Here is a 21,346-nt window from a genome sequence, read left to right as displayed (position 1 = left end):
TTTCTATTATCATCTTGATACAGTATAAGTTCTTATCCTAATAGTGAAATGCTTCATTGAGGCTTGCCCAGGAATTGAGTAAAACCAAAACTTATTATAAGCCACAGTCATCCTAGGGTCCCTCCTACTATATAGCCTCCCTGGTTCTGTGGGTTGCAGTCTGATTGTTCTTTGCAAGCACCTTTTCTTGATGACCCATGTGGACACGACATGTGGGGGGAAACGGGCCACAGCACATGTGTGGAGAATACTGTCTGCTTTTCAATTCAATTCTAGAAAAATAAGCTCTAGGATTATTTTAACTTCAGCCTATGTAAAATTACTTTTTAAAATGTAATTAGTTTAGTTTTAGTAATTAATTACAAAGGCAGCTTCCTATCCCTTACCAAGTTAGAAATCAACAGAGAAAGAGTTGAGGGGTGAAAAGTAAAGTAATGTCTGTTAGTAAACCAGGCGAGGGTGACTGCAGAGCCACTTCCCAGAGCAATACTATACCTAACAGCTGGCTGTGCTCCCCTGTGATGGAGTTCTGACTCGGGTCTGAAAAACAAACAATTGAAAAGGATAGAAAAAAATGAATGACCAAAACAAACAATTATTTAAAACTCAAGCAACAAAAGTCAAACAAGGTAATAAGCGAAAACTTAAAAAAAAATTAACAAAAGGTGGAAAAAAACCCAGAAAACTCAACTAGAGTGAACTATTGTAAAATAATTATCACATTCTTCAATACATTAAACATGAATTACAACATGAAACAATTCCACATCTATCCCCTAAAACACCTGAAAATGGGAACTCAGATACATATATAATCAAGTTTCCAGTGGCATTAATCACAAGAGTCAAAGGCAAAAACAGTCCAAGTTGTCCTCCAGTATATGAATAAGTAACTGAAATGTGGTACCCATATAGGATGTGGTATTATTTGGCTATAAAAAGAATGAAATTCTGACCCATACTCTGTAAAACACAGATGAAACTTGAAAACACTATGCTAATGTGGGGGAAAGGCAGACCCAAAGGATACATATTATATGATTACATTTATATGACCTATTGATCACAAGCAAATTTATAGAGACAAAAATCCCACTGGCCAGTAGGATTAGCTGAATGAAGTATGGATATTATTGCTAAATAATCAAAAGTGCTGTTTGGGTGATATGAAATTCAAAAATTTAGGAGTAAGGGCAAGGAAGCACTGTAGATAAGAACTGCCAGGAAATACACACTTAAAAATTGACTGAAAGGGTAAACTTTGTGTTGCAAATCATCACTCAGATCTGATCAGGCAACAGTACTTCATAAAGTAGAAGTATAACCTGTCAGGACCTGTGACAGTCACATTTTCTGCCACAACTCAAAGGCAAGACATGACCAAGGTCTTATTACTACCAGAATACTCCAATGTGAATTAAAGATAAATTGACTAAGCTAGCTTTGATAAAAACCTGTTTCATCAATAATCTGAAAGTGGTGACAACAAGCCAAATTCCTAATGCAAGAGAGATTGACAGTCACTGCTTAACCATCAACCACTGCTTATTTTAAGGGCTTGAAAAGCATTAAGGGCTAAATATGGAAACAGCCCTGAGCTCCACTTTTTGCATAGACTAAGTCTCCTGAGATGCTGAGAATTGCATCTGGCTTTCTTCTTGCAAGCATCTGAAGAATAAAAATAAATTTGGACCATGTTCTGTGAATAATGAGAAAAATTACTTCTTTAATTTTACTTTAATTTCTAATTGAAGTTTTTTATTTACTCCAATTATTGTGTTAGCAATAAGCTATATAAAAACAGCAGTGTTTTTTGGCAATGATAAGTATCACATTTTAAAATTATCATGTTAATAGTTTTCTACAAAATTCAAATAATATTCTCTAAGCTTCATAAATATGCCATATATAATTAAATATAACACTTTTTTTTTCTTTCATTTTTCGAGACAGGGTTTCTCGGTGAAACAGTCCTGGCTAACCTGGAACTCACTCTGTAGACCAGGCTGGCCTTGAACTCACAGAGTTCTGCCTGCCTCTGCCTCCCGAGTGCTGGGATTAAAGGTGTGCACCCCCACCGCCCGGCATTAAATATAACACTTTAAAGTAAAGATCCTAGAGGTAGGGACATAGCTAGTGGTACTGGATTGGACCTCCAGTACTTCAGTAATAATAAAAAACACCTCCAAGACAGAAAGAGTAAGTAAGAATTCTTAACAAATTCTGGTTTCTCATCTACACTACAGTATCCCCATACACTGTCATCAAGAAAGACATAAAGTAGACACCTTATTTCCACAATTAAAGTTTTAAATTCTAAGTGGTCATTTATATTAGTTACATTTTCAGAGAATTTTCTTCCTTAATTTGATTTTGGAAAAGAGGAACTTCAAACTTGTCTATTCAATGACATCAGGGTCAACACATTAGCAAGTCAGTCTCTAGCTTTTTAAAAATGGATCTTCTTATCTAAATAGAAGACCAGTACAAATCAAGCCAGACAGAATTCCAGCACTGAGAAGGGGAGGTGGGCGCAAAGTCCCACCACTAACCAGAAAGCTACCTGCAACTGAAACATGCTAGGAGAGGAAAAAAACCAACTTTCTCCAATGGAGGGACACTTGGAGATCAACCAAGCTTCTGGGCCGGCCTCATGCTCAGCAACAGCTGACCAACACCAATAAGACTCCCATGTTTTGTTTTGTATGTGTGAACAAAAATGCACACTTTTTGGCTTTACATTTTTTGTCTTCTGGGATTTTGTTTTCTTTTTGTTTTTGAGAGAGAAAGGGATAGAGAGGGTGGGAGAAAGGACATGAATAGGTTGGGAGGATCTGGGAGGACTTGGGAGAGAGAAAAAGAGTATGATAAAATGTATTATATAAAAAAAGAAAAATATTTAAAAAAAGAAATCTAAAAGAAGATAAAGGATTTAATCTGTCATGCACCTTTGATAGCAAAGAGAGAAATGTCCAGGGGCAGTGCTCATTTATAGAGATTTTTTTTTTCCTGAGGAGCCTTACTCCTTTACCATTGCCCAGGCAATAATTATTTTCTAATTTTCTGTCAAGAATGTCTTTACTACCTCAGTCATAGCTGAGAACAGAAATATCACGGTTAGCTCCAGACCACAGCAATAAAATAAGTCATATAATTTTTATTTTTTGGTTTCCTAGTGCACATGAAACCTGTGTTTATAATACATTATAGTGTCTATGAAGTGTGCAGTCACATTATATTCTTCCTTAAACAATATACATGTACACCTTCATTATAAAACACGCTATTGCTAAAGGATTCTAATGATCATCTGAGACTTTTGTGAGCTATAATCTCTTCACAGGTGGAGGATCTTGCCTCAGGGTTGATGGCTGCCTTTATCAGGGTGTTACATACTTAAGGCTGGGTAGGAAGCGATGGCTACTTTTTTTTTTTTTCAGATTTTCTTATTGTTTTATATAATGAAAGTAATGGATGTTTAAAAGGAATAAAAGGTACCTGGGTCAGGTGACATGTGCTTGTAATCCCAACACTTAGCAGATGAAGGCAGAAAAATTATGAGTTCAAGGCAAGGCAAAAAGAAATATAATATGAAAAATAATCAATGTTCTATAAACTATACCCTGTAAGCATTCACTAATTGAGCGTTCTATCTCTATTCATGTTTGCTTTTGTTGTTTTTGTTGTTGTTTTAACAGGTCTCACTATGTGGTCCTCCACAATGAAACTCCCAATCCTTTCTGAAGCTGAGGAAGGATGCCCTGTTTTCTAACTTTAAATTTACCCAAGACCCACACAGTATTTGTTTTTCCAGTTTGGGGATAGGTATTTTTCTTTCTGCCACTTAGGGTAGCTAGGAATGGGGGAAATGTAACAAAATACATGATTTGAAACCAAATACAAGAGAAATTTCCTGAGATTTCATTTATTTTCTTTAGTAACTCTAGCCTTGGAAAACAACAGATCCTATGGGAAGACTTTCTTTATGGTGGCAAGCTATTTTCTGTCTGTGAATGATGATATATTTCTAGAGAGGAAAGGACAACTCGCCGTTATCTCCTTAGGGTTAAAAACACTGCAAGAAGTACAATTGAAGCTGCCAGAGTCTGTAATGGTTTAAAGCATGGTAGCTTAGCCTCGCTTTTCTGTTCTTGCTTCTGATGACAAATGTTGCCGTTATTCTCCAAACGTTATGTATACCTTCACTTCTCCCTGGGAAGTCAGCTGTGTGGGGAGAAGGAATGAACTAGCACAGAAAAGTAACCTGGAGTTTCTGAAATGAGATCGAAAGCACATTTGTCAATGACAAGTGTGTTGATCTTGGGAAGGTCATATAATCTGTCTATGCATTCAAGTTTCCTTCTCATTTAGCCAAACCATTACTTATGCAGAACACTAGAAACAAATCAAAGCAGAGGTGATGTGTCTAAGCAGGGAGTGAAAGCGTCTCCACATTAAGCAGAGTTGTCTGCCCATCACAGAAGGACCGCAGACAGTGGCTTCATGTTGCCCTTTTGAAAGTGGATTTCTAAAAGTAAGACACAATGAAATCTGTGATGATTGATCCTTCACACAAAAAAGTCTCTGGAGCATGTGATGCTTTTTGACAGCATTTCTGGTGTTTTGTTTTGGGGAAACAAGGTCTTACTTGGTAGTCAACAGAGGTCACAAACTCAGAATACTTCATCTTCAGCCTCCAAAGTGCCGCTACTATAGGCATGCTACCACAGCTGATGACTATTTGATAATCATCAATCATACCCCAATATGAATCCTACCTGTTAAAATAATGACTGATCTGGTAGGAAATGCCCACTGGTATAATAGTGGCTTGAGCATCATAGGAGTAACCAACTACTTTCTGACTAGTTCTAAGGCTGCTCCCCAAGATGAAACCTACACCTGGTACCATTTTTGGACCAAGAACCTGTGTCTAGACAGGCCATAGGTCATAGAAGCTACTATTATTATTCTGTTAAATGGACATAGTAATAAACCAACTCCTAATGACTTAAAATTATACCCATAGATCAATGATTTTCTCAACCCTCAAATAAGAAGCTTCTATCTGTAGTGATGACTAACAGGGCAAAGTGTATACAATAAGATACATAAATAAAATAATAAAAATAAAATCTTAAAAAAAAAAAGGCCTGTATAAAAAGAAAGCAGGCGTGACAATCTAGAAAATAACCACTTGGAACAGAGGAATGGCTGCAGAAAGGCCTTATGAGATGAGATGGGAACAATCTTGGTACATTTGGGAACTTGTAATGTGCTAAATTGTAGTGAGCAGCATAGTGTTAAAAGAGGTCAGAAAATTTGGAGGCCGACACAAAAGTTCATAAAGATCATGAAAACGTCACTTTTATTCTAAACATGGTCTGGAGTAACTGGAAGGTTTTAAGTAGCCACACAACAAGTCTGGTTAACTGATTTAAAAAGGCCAAATGATGGTTGAATTGTAAAGGGAGTAAGAACAGAAACAGAGGGCTGGAGGGATGTCTCAGCTCTTAAGAGTGTTTGCTGCTCTTACGAAGGACCTGGGTTAATATCTTAGCACCCATAATGGTAGGCTCACAACTGCCTATCATTCTCATTCTGGTTCCAAGGGAACTGACACTGTCTTCTGGAAAAAGAGAGAGGAGAGAGACAGAGACAGAGACAGACAGACAAAAAGAAAGAGAAAGAAACCAAGAACACATAAATGAACACCACAGATAGAGGGAGTACTTAGAACAAAGGTGTGAGCTGTCCTGTTCAATGAACAAGTAAACAAGGTTATCCACAGCATAAACAGGAAGTGACAGCATGGTATAAGAGATTAGTGCAGGGAGTGAAGAAAGAGCATGGACCACATGAGGCCTTCTAGGACACAATCTGGACTTCTGGGTTACTTTGAGGATGACAGGAAGCCACTGGAAGGCTTTATGTCTCCACAGGATCACTACAGGTGTTATCAAGAACAGACTACACCATAAATAAGGAGGTAAAGGAGGTAGAGTTAGAAGGCTATGATGATTCAAGAAAAGAAGATGGCACCTTGAAAGAGGTCAGAAAGTACTGAGGATAATGAGTAGTTGTCCGAGTTGAGTGTGAGGACCACAGAAGACTAGGAAAGGGCAAGTGACCTAGCTCAGGAGGCCAGCCTTCAGTCACTTCCCAGGGAAGCTAGGTAGAGGAGTCTATGCAATGACAGGTCAGTGGCATGGATCTCTTGGTTAGGTGTGAGCTAATAAATATAGCAGCTAGTAAAAACATTAAGAATTCACTTAATGAGAAGCAATTCAAATGTCCATTGTTAAATAAACTAAATGTAGTATATATGTATAATTAAATACTTGGCCTTGAAAAGGAAGGTAATTTGGACACAAACTTGTTGGGGGATAGTGGATCACACTGTGAACCCCGAGTATGCATTTGTGTTAGTTAAATAAAATTAACCTTGGGTCAGGAGGCTGAATGAGCAAACTAGTTGACAGAGAGTAATCATAGAGCCTCAGAGGGCATCCAGGAGAGGTAGAGAGACACAGGAAGTAGTAGGGTGGGGTTTGGAGTGGCACAGCCTTTTTTGGTTTGGCAAAGCAGATGCACCGGTCTTCTGTGGACGCCAGCAAGGAGAGAGGGTTAGCTAGTTGCTACTCAGCCTCTCTGAGCTTGCAGGTTTTCACCCTAAGTCTTTGAATCTTGAGTCTTATTCATAATTAGAATGATAAGAGATTTAGTTAAATCTCCTTTAACAGGAGCAGAATTCTCACCAGGCTGTGGCCTGAGCGGCCAGGCTACTGCTAGAGAAACAGGCCAGTAACCTCAAAGTTGCAATCGCTGGCTGAGATAGCAGTATATTAAGGCGCAGCCACTGTGCCCAAATTAACACAAACTACAGGATGGATGAAGTTATTTCATTTATAAAATAACTCAGTCCCATGGACACAAAAGGCCAGTGTCTTATGAAGATCTGAAGCAGTCACTCAGAAACAGGAATGATGGTTCCTCGGGTCTGTAGGGAGGAAAGTGACTCACACAATGCAAGCATTCTGAAGCTCTTTTGTAGAGCAATGCAAATACACTTCATACAGTTGAACTGTACATTTAAAAACTGAGCTGATCATGGTAGACTATATGCCTATAATCCTAGAATCTGAGAAAGAAGAATCTCAAGACTAAAGAAGCTTGGGCTACTCATGATGAGAGTCTGTATCCGAAAGACAAAAATAAATAAATGTAAAATTGGAGTAAGATTTATGTTACACATTATCCCAATTCAAAAAACAATAGATGACTGTGATGATTTTTGCTTGGAGGGTGTTTTCTGGTGATAGTGGGGATTGGTGGGGCAGGATTGAGACAGACACTCACTATGAAACCCAGACTTGCTTCACAATTTCCTGCATCAGCCTCCTGAGTGGTGGGATCACCTTATAGTAAAGCGATAAATCCACGGGAGTCTGTTTAAGAAGTATTAGGGAAATTTATTAAAGTAAATTGAGGAAATACACTCATGAATACAGAACAGAGTAGACAGCTGAAGTCATTCTGTGATCTGATGGGGAGTGAATTCACCTCACAGGCAGGAGCAGGGAGAAGGAGCATGTGACCCTTCTCCCTTTCCTTTTTTTTATTTTTTATTTTATTTATTTTTAATTAAGAGATTTTCTATTCATTTTATATACCTACCACAGATTCCCCTGTCCTCCCTCCTCCAACGCCCCCAGCCTCCCCCAACCCACCCTTCATTCCCACCTCCTTCAAGGCAAGGTCTCCCATGGGGAGTCAGCAGAGCCTGTCACATTCAGTTGAGGCAAGTCCAAGCCCCTCCTCCCTGCACCAAGGCTACTCCCTTTCCTTTTATGAGGCACAATGGAAGGAAGCACTGACTATAGCTCAAGGTCATGGGCGGAGCAAATACCACTGCATTTCCCCTTTTTGTCTAAATAAGAAGGTTCTAAACTGAATGTAAACTATATACAATAAGAATAATTATCAGCCGGGCGTTGGTGGCGCACGCCTTTAATCCCAGCACTCGGGAGGCAGAGCCAGGCGGATCTCTGTGAGTTCGAGGCCAGCCTGGGCTACCAAGTGAGCTCCAGGAAAGGCGCAAAGCTACACAGAGAAACCCTGTCTCGAAAAACCAAAAAAAAAAAAAAAAAAAAAAAAAGAATAATTATCAAGTATTGTCTAGGAAAAACAAAGAGTAATAACATAAACAAAAATGGAACTACAATCAACAAGAACAACATCAAACAAGAAAGACATGCTAAATGTCCAGAAATGTCCAGAACATAGGTAAATGGCAAATCACCAAGATTACTCCAATAGATAGCCACCTTGAAGATTCTAAACTCTAGTACTAATATGTTCTAGCTAAGATACAAGAAAATTGTAACCGTAACTACATTATAGTTTTGGTAAGCAGACTGTGGTTTTTATTTACAGCATTCAAAAGTCTAAAATAAGGTCTCAGTTTTGTTACTTTTAATATTTTCTGTGTTCATTAGTTTTTCAGCAGCTCGGTCTCCCAAGTCACAAGACAGTATGAGCTCACTACACGCTTCAGAAAAGATGACGTATCATGTAGCTTAAATATAAAACCACCTAATGCAGCTACAAACATTACTAATGCAATTCCAGTATTTCTGGAAAAAAGCTTGAAATTTGAAAACTGTCCAATGTAAGACACCTTGATTAACTTGGAGAATTCTAACATATGGTTTTAAGGACAGCAGTTAGGTAAAATGGAAACTGTTAAAATATAAGACTTACATCCACTGCTATCAGGACTGATATTTAAATTAAAAAGCTAGTGAAAGCAGAGACTGTAAAAAAAATATTTACAGGGCTGGTGAGATGACCCCCTGGGTTAAGATACTCACTGCCAAGCTTGAAGCCCTAAGTTCCATTCCTGGAACCCACATATAACTGGTTGTCCTCTGACCTCCCCCATTATAGCATGTGCTTGTAAATGAACAGTTTAACCATTATTTTATAAGTACAAACTTATGTTTTTTGATTCATCAATCATTTGATAGAAGCTATACAACTTTGCTGATTGAGTTTACTCTCATTTTTTTTCTTACCCGAATCATAAATATTAGGCAGGCATATGCCTATCATTTCTAATTTTCATTAATGGCACCAATGAAACAATATTTATATCCTTTTAAATCTTTGTCATATTACCCCACTTTTTCAGAGATCTCGCATTTACTGTTAATTTATATAAATTTTGCTGACTTGCCTAAGTAATTCATGTTAGTTTTCAGAGAGATGCTCTATCTCTTTAGGTACCATATCAATTTGTGCAATGTTTAATCAGCCTATCCACTTGTGATATAAATATATTTGTCAGGGCAGTTTTCAAATCAAATACAACAAACTTTTGTACAAAAATAACAGCAATTGTCATCCATAGCAATTATTTCTCTCTCTCTCTCTATATATATATATATATTAATACATATGCAATATATATGACAAACATCCAAACCCCTTATCTGTTTTACTTCATTTACAGCATTTCCACCCCATGCTGTGGCTGCTGTTACTATCATCTCATTTTATGGGAGAAACAAAGGGAATTCCCAGAATGGTGGTGAAGGGAGAGCCCTCTGTCACAGTTGGCACATACAAGGCAGAATGGAAACGAGAGCACAGGACTGGGAGGTAAAAACGCAGATAAGATTCTAACTCCACCATGCCCTGTTCAGGTAACCTAGGAAAATGACTAAATATTTCTTAGCCTTAACTTTCTATTTATGCAATGAGACTAAAAATTTCTATTTATGCAATAAAATAATGCACAGACAATTATGAGGATTGGATAGAGATGGAAGATACTCATTAAACAAATAGTATTAGAGAATTGAGCATGTTGGTCATCATATTATATGGCTTCAATTTCAGCAACTTGGCAGAGTGGGATAAGGACTGTCTAGAGAGAGAGAGAGAGAGAGAGAGAGAGAGAGAGAGAGAATATTTAAGAAAAAGCTGGGCATAGTGGCATGTGCTTTTAATCCCAACACTTGGAGACAGAGGTAGCTCTGAGAGTTGGAGGCCACCCTGGTCTATATAGCAAGTTCTAGGCCACCAAGAACCCCGTCTCTCACACACATCACATACAAAAGGCAATTCCTAATATAAGAAGCTCATAAACTAGTTGAAGAATCAAATTCAACATAAGAAACTGAAAACAGTGGTAGTATTTTATATTTAATAACACCCTACACTTGAAAAAATGTTTCCATATATTTTCTTTGGTTCTCATGATAATCCTGTCATAACAGCAGGAAATGTATGAAGAAGTTAAAGCTAAGCTGGGCTCCATGGCCTGGCTAACACATACAGAATGTAAACTTCAAAAACTAGTTTGACAACAAACAACAAGAAAGAAACCAAAGAAACAATACTATTCACAATAGCCTTTAAAACATATCTTGGAATAAATCTAACCAAGGAAGTAAAAGATCTGTATGATGAAAACAGTGAAGACACTGAAAAAAGAAACTGAAGAAGATACCAGAGGATGGAAAGACCATATTCATAGATCAGAAGGATTGCGATTATGAAAATGGCCATCCTTTCAAAAGCAATCTACAGATTCAATGCAATCCCTATCAAAAATTCCAATATAATTCTTTACAGAAATTGAAAAAAGCATTCTTAAATTTCACATAGATATAAAAAAAAAGATAGTCAAAACAACAAACTGCTGGAGGTATCACCATCCCAGATTTCAAGTTGTATTACAGAGGTATAAAAAAAACAGCATGGTAGTGGTATAACAGCCATTTTGATCAATGGAATAGAATTGAGGACCCACATATAAACCCACATCCCTATAGCTTCCTAATATTTTACAAAGTTGTCAACAGTACACACTGGAGCGAGAAAAGCATCTTCAACAAATGGTGTTGCCCAAACTGGTTTGCTACATGTAGAATGAAACTCCTTATCACTTCACCCTGCGCAAAACTCAATTCCAAATGAATCAAGGACCTCAACATAAGACCTGATACCCTGAATCTGATAGACAAAAAAGCAGGAAATATGTTTGGACTGATTGATGCAGGAAAGGACTTTGTGAAAAAGATCTTAATATTGAAATCATTAAGACCAACAATTAATAAATGGGACTTCATGAAGCGAAAATGTTTCTGTACAGCAAAGAACACCATTGTTTGAGTGAAGAGGAAGTCTATAGGACAGGAAAGTCTTTAATAGCTATACACAGAACAGAGTTACTATCTAGAACATATTTCAAAAACTCAAAAATTAAAACAAACAACACAGTTAGAAATGGGGCATGGTACTAAACAGAAAGTTCACAAAAGATAAAATATAAGTGTCTAAAAAAGTTTTAAATTTAAAATAATGATGATGATAAATGCTGGTGTGGATGTGAGGAAAAGGGAACTTATTCACCATCGAGGAAAGTGAAAACTAGTGAAGGAACTATGAAAACCAGTGTGGAGGTTCCTCAAAAAAATGAAAATATATCTACCACACGATCCAGGCATACCACTCTTGGGCACATATCCAAAGGACTCTCCATCCTATGGCAGAGACACTTGCTCACTCACATTCATTACTGCTCTATCACAATCGTCAGGAAATGGAAATAGTCCAGACCAACTAATGGATAATGAAAATGTGGTATACTTATTTTTTTTTTTTTTTTTTTTTTTTTTTTTTTTTTTTGGTTTTTCGAGACAGGGTTTCTCTGTGTAGCTTTGCGCCTTTCCTGGAGCTCACTTGGTAGCCCAGGCTGGCCTCGAACTCACAGAGATCCGCCTGGCTCTGCCTCCCGAGTGCTGGGATTAAAGGCGTGCGCCACCAACGCCCGGCAGAAAATGTGGTATACTTATATAGAAGAATATTTACAGCTAGTAACAAAAATAAAATTATGCAATTCACAGGTAATTAGCTGGATCTGGAAGCAATCATTTTGAATGAAGTACCCCAGGCACAGAAAGACAAATGTCATGTTTTCTCTCAGTGGATATTAACTTTGAATCTTTAGATATGTGTGCTTCGTTTGGAAATATCCAGGAAAGTCAGGAAACTGCTAACACACACACACACACACACACACACACACACACACACACACAGAGAGAGAGAGAGAGAGAGAGAGAGAGAGAGAGAGAGAGAGAGAGAGAGAATGATGAGAGATAATGCATTGGCATAAAGTGTTATAAGGGAATTATGGAACAAAAGGGGATAAATTGGGGGAGGGCAAAGAAGGAAGAAACTGGGTGGTGGGAGAAATACCACCAAAGGTTTTTCAAAAGAGTCATATTGAAACCTACTACTGTAGAACTTTCCTAAATATATATAGACACTTACATAAAAAGAGTTAACCATAAAATGGGACAATATTCCTACTACATACCAGAGGCTAACAAGTGAAAAGCCCTGTCTCAGGAATGGGTTGCTTCTTTTGGAGTTGCTGGCCAACGAGATCCCATAGACCCTCAAATATACCAGGCGACTGCCCATGTTCTTGGTTATCCTTCAGAGTTTGGTGATAAGATACTATTGCCAAAGGCATGACCTATATGAGTCACAAAACACAGAGAGATCAAGCTGGTACTGACTTGGAAGCTTCATCACTACTAGCTAGTTTCATAGTCCTGGGAGGTGCCATACATGCTACCAGAAGAGAAAAATAATCATCATTCATATCCAGTGTGGAGGCCCACAAAGGTTTCCTAGTGAGATCTGAGCTTGCTTTACCCAGAAGAGCTGCATTAGAGGATTGCCTGACCATGTGCATGGTTACCAAGTGATTAGAAAGGGTCTGCACTTGGCTGTGCTGTGGGGAGGTCTTTTGCTCCACCCCTTGGCATTCCTATAAATAGCCCTTTAGAAGAGACAGAAGGGGCTGGTGGATAAGGATCCAGGTCCTCCTGAGGCTACCCTGTGTTTCTATCTGTTTCTCTCCCCTCTATCCTTTTACCTAATCTCTTAACCCTTGCTCCTCAAGAGTACCCTGTGGTAAAATGTGGGAGCCAGTCTCCCACAACCCAGATATGAATCCTGCCAGTAACAATTAAGACTGGCCTGGGAAGAAATACCTACCGGCATGAATGTCATGAGAGGAACTAACCACTTTCTGACTAGATCTAAGGCTGCTCCACAAAAGGAAGCCCACACCTAACACCATTATTGGACCAAGATCCTGTGGCTAGACAGACCATAGACCATAGAAGCTACTACTGTTATTCTGCTAAATGACACAGTATTAAACCAACTTAAGGTTACACCCATAGATCAATGCACTTCTCAACCCTCATCTCAGAAGCTTCTATTTGCAGTAGATGGTGACTAATAGAGAGATCCACAATTGGCCAAGGTGCAGAGAATAAAGATTGTATAATGTTCAGCCCTAAAAGGAACATAGAGCGCCGGGCGGTGGTGGCGCACGCCTTTAATCCCAGCACTCGGGAGGCAGAGGCAGGCGGATCTCTGTGAGTTCGAGGCCAGCCTGGGCTACCAAGTGAGTTCCAGGAAAGGCGCAAAGCTATACAGAGAAACCCTGTCTCGAAAAAAACCAAAAAAAAAAAAAAAAAAAGGAACATAGATACTGAGCCCTCTTCTCCGAAAGCTCAGGGATAATTTTGGAGTTGGGAAGAATGTAAGAACCAAAGGTTGTAGATGACTACAAGAAAACAGTGTCTTCTGGCCACAGCAGGACAGCTGGACTTATGAACTCACAATGTTAGGACAGAATGCACATGATCTGTACAAGCCCAAACCAGCATGGAGAGAGGAGCTGGGGGCAATCATTAGCTGCTGGGAGAGGAAGGGTCAGTTTTCTCTAATAGTGTAGCTCCTGGTTAGTTGATCACACTTCAGTTGAAGGCCACGTTCCAAGAATACTGGGGCAGCACAAACTGGCTTTGATAGGGAAGAAAAAAGATGGTTGGGAAGGGAAGAGGAATTGGATCTGGGAAAAGATGAAAGAGGCTGGGTAAATCAAAACATGTATGAAATTCTCAAACAACTAACAAAGATATTTTCAAACAGCAAGTTTGAAATAATAGTAATAGTAATAATAATAATAATTTGCCCCTAAATTATGACTTTCCTATTATATTATGCTGGTTATAAATTTTGGTATAAAAACAAATTAATGAAGGTAACTTCATTACTAAGAGATGAAATAACTAAGGGTAAAGGATGTTACATGAAGCTTTCATGAAGGAATATTACAAATCATAAGAGAAGCTGCCTAATGTGTAGGAGAAAGTACATGGTGCCCACAGAGGACCATGTGGTGCCTACTCTAACATGTTCAGACACACTTTGTACTCAGGTAAGAGGCCTCATGCCCCATCCAAAGAGCATGGCAGAACATGGGAAGAGGAAGCTCACCTAGTCACAGAATCCAACCCAGAGCCAGATGAAGTGACAGGAAGACACAGAACAGCGGCAGAGGGGGAATGCTTCTGTGTAGTCACCAAGCTATTTATCTGTGCTAATACGTCCAATTACTAACACAAAGGTTCATAAATATTATTTAATTTAAATACAAAGAAACATTTCAAATATTTAACATTATTTATTAAATTCATTTTTGTATTGAAATCCTGATAATTTTTAACTGTGATTTTTAGGCTTCAGGATGTGATTCTACCTTCTTGTCCCCATCTTGACATTATTAGATCAATAAACTTAGAGTTGAAACATTTATCAAATATAATTTTAATGTGTTGGAATATCTTTAAATATCTCTTTAGAACTTGCTAGTCTTTTCTTAGAGCCTATGGTTGGCAACAGTATCTAACTAGATTAATAATACTTGTGCTGTATCTATTTTTAATTTATACTGTATTCATGGCATACAAGCTGATATTTCACTTTGTGACAAATCTTTGTTAAAAAAAAGTCATAAAAGCTGTGACTCAGTCTAAGTAAAAACAATAAATAAAATGTGAAGATGATTCATAAAGTTGATTATAAATGTAGTCCCTAAATGATTGAATCTAGGGAAATGTTCTTACTTTCATCATATCAAATCTGTGAGGAAGAATTATTACCATGTTCCTAACAACAGCATCTCTGTTGGGTGGTGGTGGCACATGCCAGAAACAAGCAAACAACAAACCCAGCCTCTCTAAGGCGTTCTCCAGGACAGCAGTAAGAGTTATTATTCTGAGATTAGGTGTTACTGTGTTGTCCAGGCTGGTATTGAACTCTTGAACACAACTGATAGTCCTACCTCAGCCTGCCAAGTGGCTTAGATTACCAGGCACACAGGTACTACTAACTCAACACGAGCTGGGAACAGAGGTGTCTTAGTTAGGGTTTCTGTTACCGTGATAAACACCACAACCAAAAGCAAAGTGGAGAAAAAAGGGTTTGTTTTGTTTACAGCGTGTAGTCTATCATCCTGGGAAGTCAGGGCAGGGACTCAAGGCAGAAACCTGGAGGTAGGAGCCGTTTCTGATGTAACCACGGAGGGGGAGGGGCACCGATTACTGGCTTGCTTCTCATGGCTTGCTCCACTAGCTTTCTTACACACTCCAGGACCACCTGCCTAGAATGGCACCACCCACAAAGGCTGGGCCCTCGCATATCAATCACTAATGAAGAAAATAACCTACAGGCTTGCCTACAGGCCAATCTTAAGAGACCTTTTCTTATTAAGAGTCCCCCTTCCCAGGTATGTTTAGGTTTGTGTCAAGGTGACAAAAACAACCAGGACAAGTGGCGTACCTGTAATTTCATCTACCTGGAAGATGAGGTAGGAAGAGTATGAATTTGAAGCCAGTATGGGCTGCATAATGAGACTCTTTTGGTGTGGTTTTGTTGTCGGAAGATTTTCATCTACATGGTTTTAAAAAGGTGATTTTAGAAGAATAAGCATGCACATAGTATCTACAAAACTATATGCTTATTAAGGAGGGGAGAAGGCAGCAGGCGGTGGTGTCTGTCTTTAATCCCAACACTTGAAGAGGCAGAGGCGGCAGATCTCTGTGACTTCAAGGCCAATCTGGTCTACATAGTGAGTTTCAGGAAAGCCAGTCCCACACTGAGAAACCCTATCTCAAAGAGCCAAAAAGCCAAATGTGAAAGTGGGAATGGGGGAAGAAGGTAAGGTATTATAATAGCTGTTTTTGCACTTGTGTGGCCAAATACTTGACAAGCACTGTAAGGGAGGAAGGTCTGTTTTGGTAGTTTCAGCTTTAGCCCATCCTGATAGAAAGGTATGATGGAGTTCATGGAAGCAGAAATGTGTGGCTGGGGCACTTTGTAACTCATTGGACCAGAAAACGGAGAATTTGTGCCAGAAGTGGGGGTGGGCTATAACCCTTAAAGGATTCCCACCCCCAGTGACCACCTGTACTATCCATGCATCCCAATCAGGGGGACCATGTAGCTGAACCTGGGAAACCATGTCCTTCCATGGTTCTGGTAGGAAAGGAACCCCAGGTGCAATGCAGCCTCTCCTCAGACACTTTGCCCACTCCTCTCAAATCAACGGTTTTCAAATAGGTTTGCATTTTTACTCCCAAGCCCAAAGCCTCTGACAGACAGGGTCTTGTCCCTAAGGCCCCTTTCCTATAATTGCTCTAATCTCCTGAACAATTATAGCTTATTTGTTTGCACCTACCTTCTCTATGGCTGTTAATATGTTCAGTATTTTCCTTCCAGAACTACAATTTTTCACATCTTCTTGTTCCACTTTTTATTTTGAACTACCACTGTAGTTTTCCACAAGCAGCCAGTAGCAATCATGCCCCAGCTTCAATGTTATTCAGTTTTGAAATTCCCTCCACCAAATTAATTAGCCCATGACTTCTAAATTCAGGCTCACTCAAAATTTCAGGACACATATGACAAAACATAGCCAGATTCTTTGCTGGGATACAGCATCAATGGCCTCTTGTTGTGGGATATTTATACATTGTGTGAAGATGTATTGCTATGACTGGTGTAATAAAAAGCTGACCAGCCAATAGCTTAGGAAGGAGGTATAGGCAGGACTTCCCAGGCAGAGGGAGAACTCTAGGAAGAAGAAAGGCAGAATCACCAGCCAGCCAGAGAGGAAACAGGAGGTGCAAGATAGAAGAGAGGTAATGCCAAATGACAGAATGTAGATTAATATAAATGGGTTAATTTAAGTTACAAGAGCTAGTTGAGACAAGCCTAAGCTAAAGGCCAAGCTTTCACAATCAATAATAAGTTTCTTTGTCGTTATTTGTGAGCTGGCGGTCCTGATGAGAAGGTACTGCTACAACCTCTATCCCAATTTCCCATAAAATCAGTCCTTGTTCCCTTCTGAAACCTCATGAACATCAGCTTTATTGGCCACATTTCTCTCCCCATTTTGCTCTTCTGACCCCTGATGACAATCAACCCCAGTAAACTCTGCTTACAGTATTCACAGGCTTTTCTATTCCACAGCTCCACACTCTTCTACATGCTTCCTGCTACACGGTTCTAAGAAAATGACAAACTACACGGTCGGGTTTATCAAGGCAACAACTCCACCTTCCAGCACCAATTTTCTGTAGTGACTTTTGCATCACCGTGACCAAACACTGAACACAAAGATTGATTTTGTCTATCCACAGTTTCAGTTTTAGTTCATCATGACAGGGAAGGCCTGGTCAATTCATGGTAGTGGCATGGACCAGGAAACAGGGCTCAAACTAGAAGCAGGACTGGGCTACCACCTTCAAAGGCTCGTTCCCAGTGACCCAACTCTATCAACCGTAATTCCCACCCCACAGGTTCCATAGCCTCCTAAAATAATGCCACCAACTAGGAGCCACATGTTCAAATACCTGATCCTGTAGGGGGCATTTCACATTTAAACTCTAATAGGAGTTACAGGCATTAAAGACAATACTGTGAACATTTTTGATATTTTAAGAGTATCGATTCCATGACACAGACAAAAGACAATTAAGACAAAAATTCCTGCACCCACCTTTGCTTTTTTGAGACTGCCAGCACTTGTCATCCTCCAGCAAATGAACTTAAGCTCTTAGTAAGTGGCAAAGATAAAAAGCAAACTATCTAGGGAAACCAGGCAACCAGCAAGAGAAAAACTATTTAGAATTAACAGTTGATTGAACGAGCTAAATAGAGATGCTGCAGCAGCACCTAAAAATAATAATGAGAACACAGTGGTGCACGCCTTTAGTTGTACCAGTTGATTGCTGGGCCAGTGAGAACTGATGCCTGGTAATGTAAGCTCTGTCAAAACTCCCATAGAGTGGAGATCATAAGCCCCAGAGAGGAACTGCATATCTATCTATTAGTTATCATAAGCAACTGCAAGTTAAAGCACAGTGTTAGGTATGTTTGAGTGCTAACAGATAAATGGAATAATCAAGGCCAGGGATGACCAGATATGGCATCCAGAAGAGATGGATACCAATCAGACCTGAAGATAATAGAGTTCAATGTGGTCGGGTGTAATTTTTTTATGGTATGCAGAGAATGAAAACAGAAGTTCAGATAAAAAGCAAAATAGAGCGAGGGGATAGCAGCAGATGCCTTTAATCCCGGCACTCAGGAGGCAGAGACAGATGGATCTCTGTGAGTTCAAGGCCAGCCTGGTCTACAAAGCCAGTTCCAGGACAGCCAGGGCTACACAGAGAAACCCTGTCTTAGAATTCCCCCCCAGGTCCCCCAAAAGCAAACCAGAGTAAAAGCAAGGAGGTGGGAGAAAGATGATGAGGACATTGTAGACTCTTGCTCTAGAGCTGACATTTCTAACACTAACATTAGGATCTGCTTCCACAAAAGGTTCTGCTGCAGCGGGAAGAACACAGGAAGAGAAATGAAGGGACTTACTGGATTAAAATCATCCATGTTTTTATGTATTTATGTGCCATATTCAATTTTCACCATGTCTGTGTTATACCTCTATGAGAACTTTCCTTTAAGCAGGATTATTTTTCTACTATTTTATTGAAATAAAAATACCTAGTATAATTTCAGTAGTACATGTAGGTGTTTCTTGTTTTTTTCTTCCTTTTTTTTTAAACAGGTCTCACACTCTGTAGCTCAGGCTGGCCTTGAACTTGTAATGATCCTGTAGACCAGCCAATCACACCTAAAAGTCAATTACTTTACATTGTCCTATTCTCCCACTAACCCTTAGTCTCTACGTTTCCATCTCACTGGTATGTGTCTTCCTACAAATGTGAGTAGAGAGATACTCTGGAACAGTCAGATTAAGCCAAGTTTCCTGCTTGCTCACCTTTCTCAATTTTTGGCATCATTTAGAAGAATACAGTATATTTGGAAATAATCCATATCAAATAAAAGAGCAATGTAACTATGCAAATGTTGAAGAAGGAATAAACTTTCATTAATTTTGAGGAATTCATGATTACAAAAGAAATAGAACCTTAGAACTAGTAACTAAGAGACTACAGCAGCCTTGTAGAAAAGAATTTAAATAGTGTTTGATTATTATTACATATATATATATATATATATACATACATACACACACACACACACACACACACACACACACACACACACACACACACAAACATGTGGGAATGGAGGGAGGCAGCCTAGGGAGGTGTGGAGAGAGGAAAGGGAAGGGGAAAATGATCTAATTGTATTTTAATTAATGTATATTAAATAAAAATGTACAATGTATGTTTAGCTGGGGAGTAGCAGACAGTGCAGTGCGAGGAAGACAGTGTAGCGGAGGAAGGAAGGTTTTGCTGCTGTACAGACCCAAGCCTGAGTTCCGCACCTGTCACTTATGTAGCCCTGGTTTCTGGGCACCTCACTTTCCTACTCTGACATGGCGCGGTGGCTGCCTGCATTGGTACTGTGGGAATTAAGTAAGTCAGTACTGTTGAGTGCCTGGTTTAACACTGGCTCAGCCACCCACCTGGCTTAGCAACGGCAGCTGCTATTAAAATTTCTTCCTCTTTCAACCCGTCAAATCCAAGAAATATTAGTTTCTTTAGAGTTTACCAGCAGATAATCTCCTTTCTCTGTATGTCCAAATCTGGACTGAAATGTGAAAAATCTTTCAAATTTGAAACTTCATGGTGAATTTAGACGTATGTCAAAAGTTTTAAAAAGTGGTATGATACACTAAAATTGTACATAAAATATTCCTTACTCCAAATTAAATATTGAGTTTAGAACATAAAAGTAAATTGCAACATTTAAAATCAAATGAGTATATTGGTGGGGGGTTTAATTTTGGAGACAGGGTTTCACTATGTAGGTTCTTATCTCAGCCTCCCAAGTACTGTGACTATAGGCATGCACCACCACACCCACTTGTATGTGTATTTTTATAGAGGTTTTATCTTTATAGAGTTTAATCTGTTTCAATCTGGTATGTCTCTTGTGGGGCCAAAGTAACAAACAGTACTAAGATACTAAGCAAGACAATCTGGAAGTGAGGAATCCTAACAAACCAGTGGTTTAGTAGTGTAGAAATGGAGAAGGAAAATGTTCAAGACTGAGAATGTAACATGTCAAAAACACAGTGTTTCGGAGATGTAGAGAGCTGTCAGGAAACATTCCTTTTCTTGTGTTCTGTGTATGTGTGGTGTGTGCATGTGTGTGGACATGCATGTAGAGGCCTAAGATCACACGGTTGCTGAGCCAAACCCAGAGCTCACCCAAGCAGCTAGTCCTGCTAGCCAGCAGGCTCTGGGCTGGAATGACAGGCAGGCCACCATGCCCAGCAAGCACGAGAGTTCTAGTTCTTACACCTGCAGAGCAAGCACTTCAACCATCGAGCCACTCCCAACTCTGTATTCTTGTTCTCAGGTACAACAAAAATCATGACAAAATAACTGAGGAGATATTTGAGGGACATATAAAGTCCTTCTTACAGTTCTGGAATGCAGTGTAGTATAAGAAGCAGAAAAACATGTCCCACCCAGCCAGTCCCGAAGTAACTTGTTGTTGTTGTTGTTTTGTTTTTTGAGACAGGGTTTCTCTGTGTAGTTTTGGTGCCTGTCCTAGATCTTGCTCTGTAGCCCAGGCTGGCCTCGAACTCACAGACATCCGCCTGGCTCTGCCTCCTGAGTGCTGGAATTAAAGGTGTGCACCACCGCCGCCGCCCACCAAAATAACTTTTAGCTCAGATTTTAAAACATGAAGATCTATGTTTCTGTTCTCAGGATTGGTTAAAGTCCCATGCAAATAGTTAAAAGGAGGAAGAAAAATAAAATTTTAAAAACATTTCTTTGAGACAGGGCCTTATGTGGCCCAGGCTGGTCTGGAACTTGCTATGTAGACAAAGCTAGCCTTGAACTCACAGAAATCCTTCTGCTGCTGTCTCCTCCTCTGGAGTGCTGGATTACAGACATGTGTTGAGACAGAGGTCTTGCTATGT

The 21,346-nt window shown here is 39.4% G+C and overlaps 1 protein-coding gene across 3 annotated transcripts in view; it reads right to left on the bottom strand.

Moving 5' to 3' along the window:
• The window catches only part of Slc12a6 (solute carrier family 12 member 6), a 95,041-nt gene that overhangs the window by 48,333 nt on the left and 25,362 nt on the right, over nucleotides 1-21,346 (bottom strand). For 2 of the 3 annotated variants that reach the window (XM_076570292.1, XM_076570294.1), the window contains exon 2: nucleotides 496-540. The exons of the other annotated variant lie outside the window; for it this stretch is intronic. In XM_076570292.1, coding sequence (XP_076426407.1) covers nucleotides 496-540 — 45 coding nt within the window. The remainder of the gene's footprint in view (nucleotides 1-495; nucleotides 541-21,346) is intronic. 3 annotated transcript variants of the gene reach the window in all.

This window comes from Peromyscus maniculatus, chromosome 4 (genome assembly GCF_049852395.1).
Source record: "Peromyscus maniculatus bairdii isolate BWxNUB_F1_BW_parent chromosome 4, HU_Pman_BW_mat_3.1, whole genome shotgun sequence".
Classification (NCBI taxonomy): Eukaryota; Metazoa; Chordata; class Mammalia; order Rodentia; family Cricetidae; genus Peromyscus; species Peromyscus maniculatus.
The sequence above is the reverse complement of the archived record's forward strand: the minus strand, read 5'-3'. Positions and strand labels throughout refer to the sequence as shown.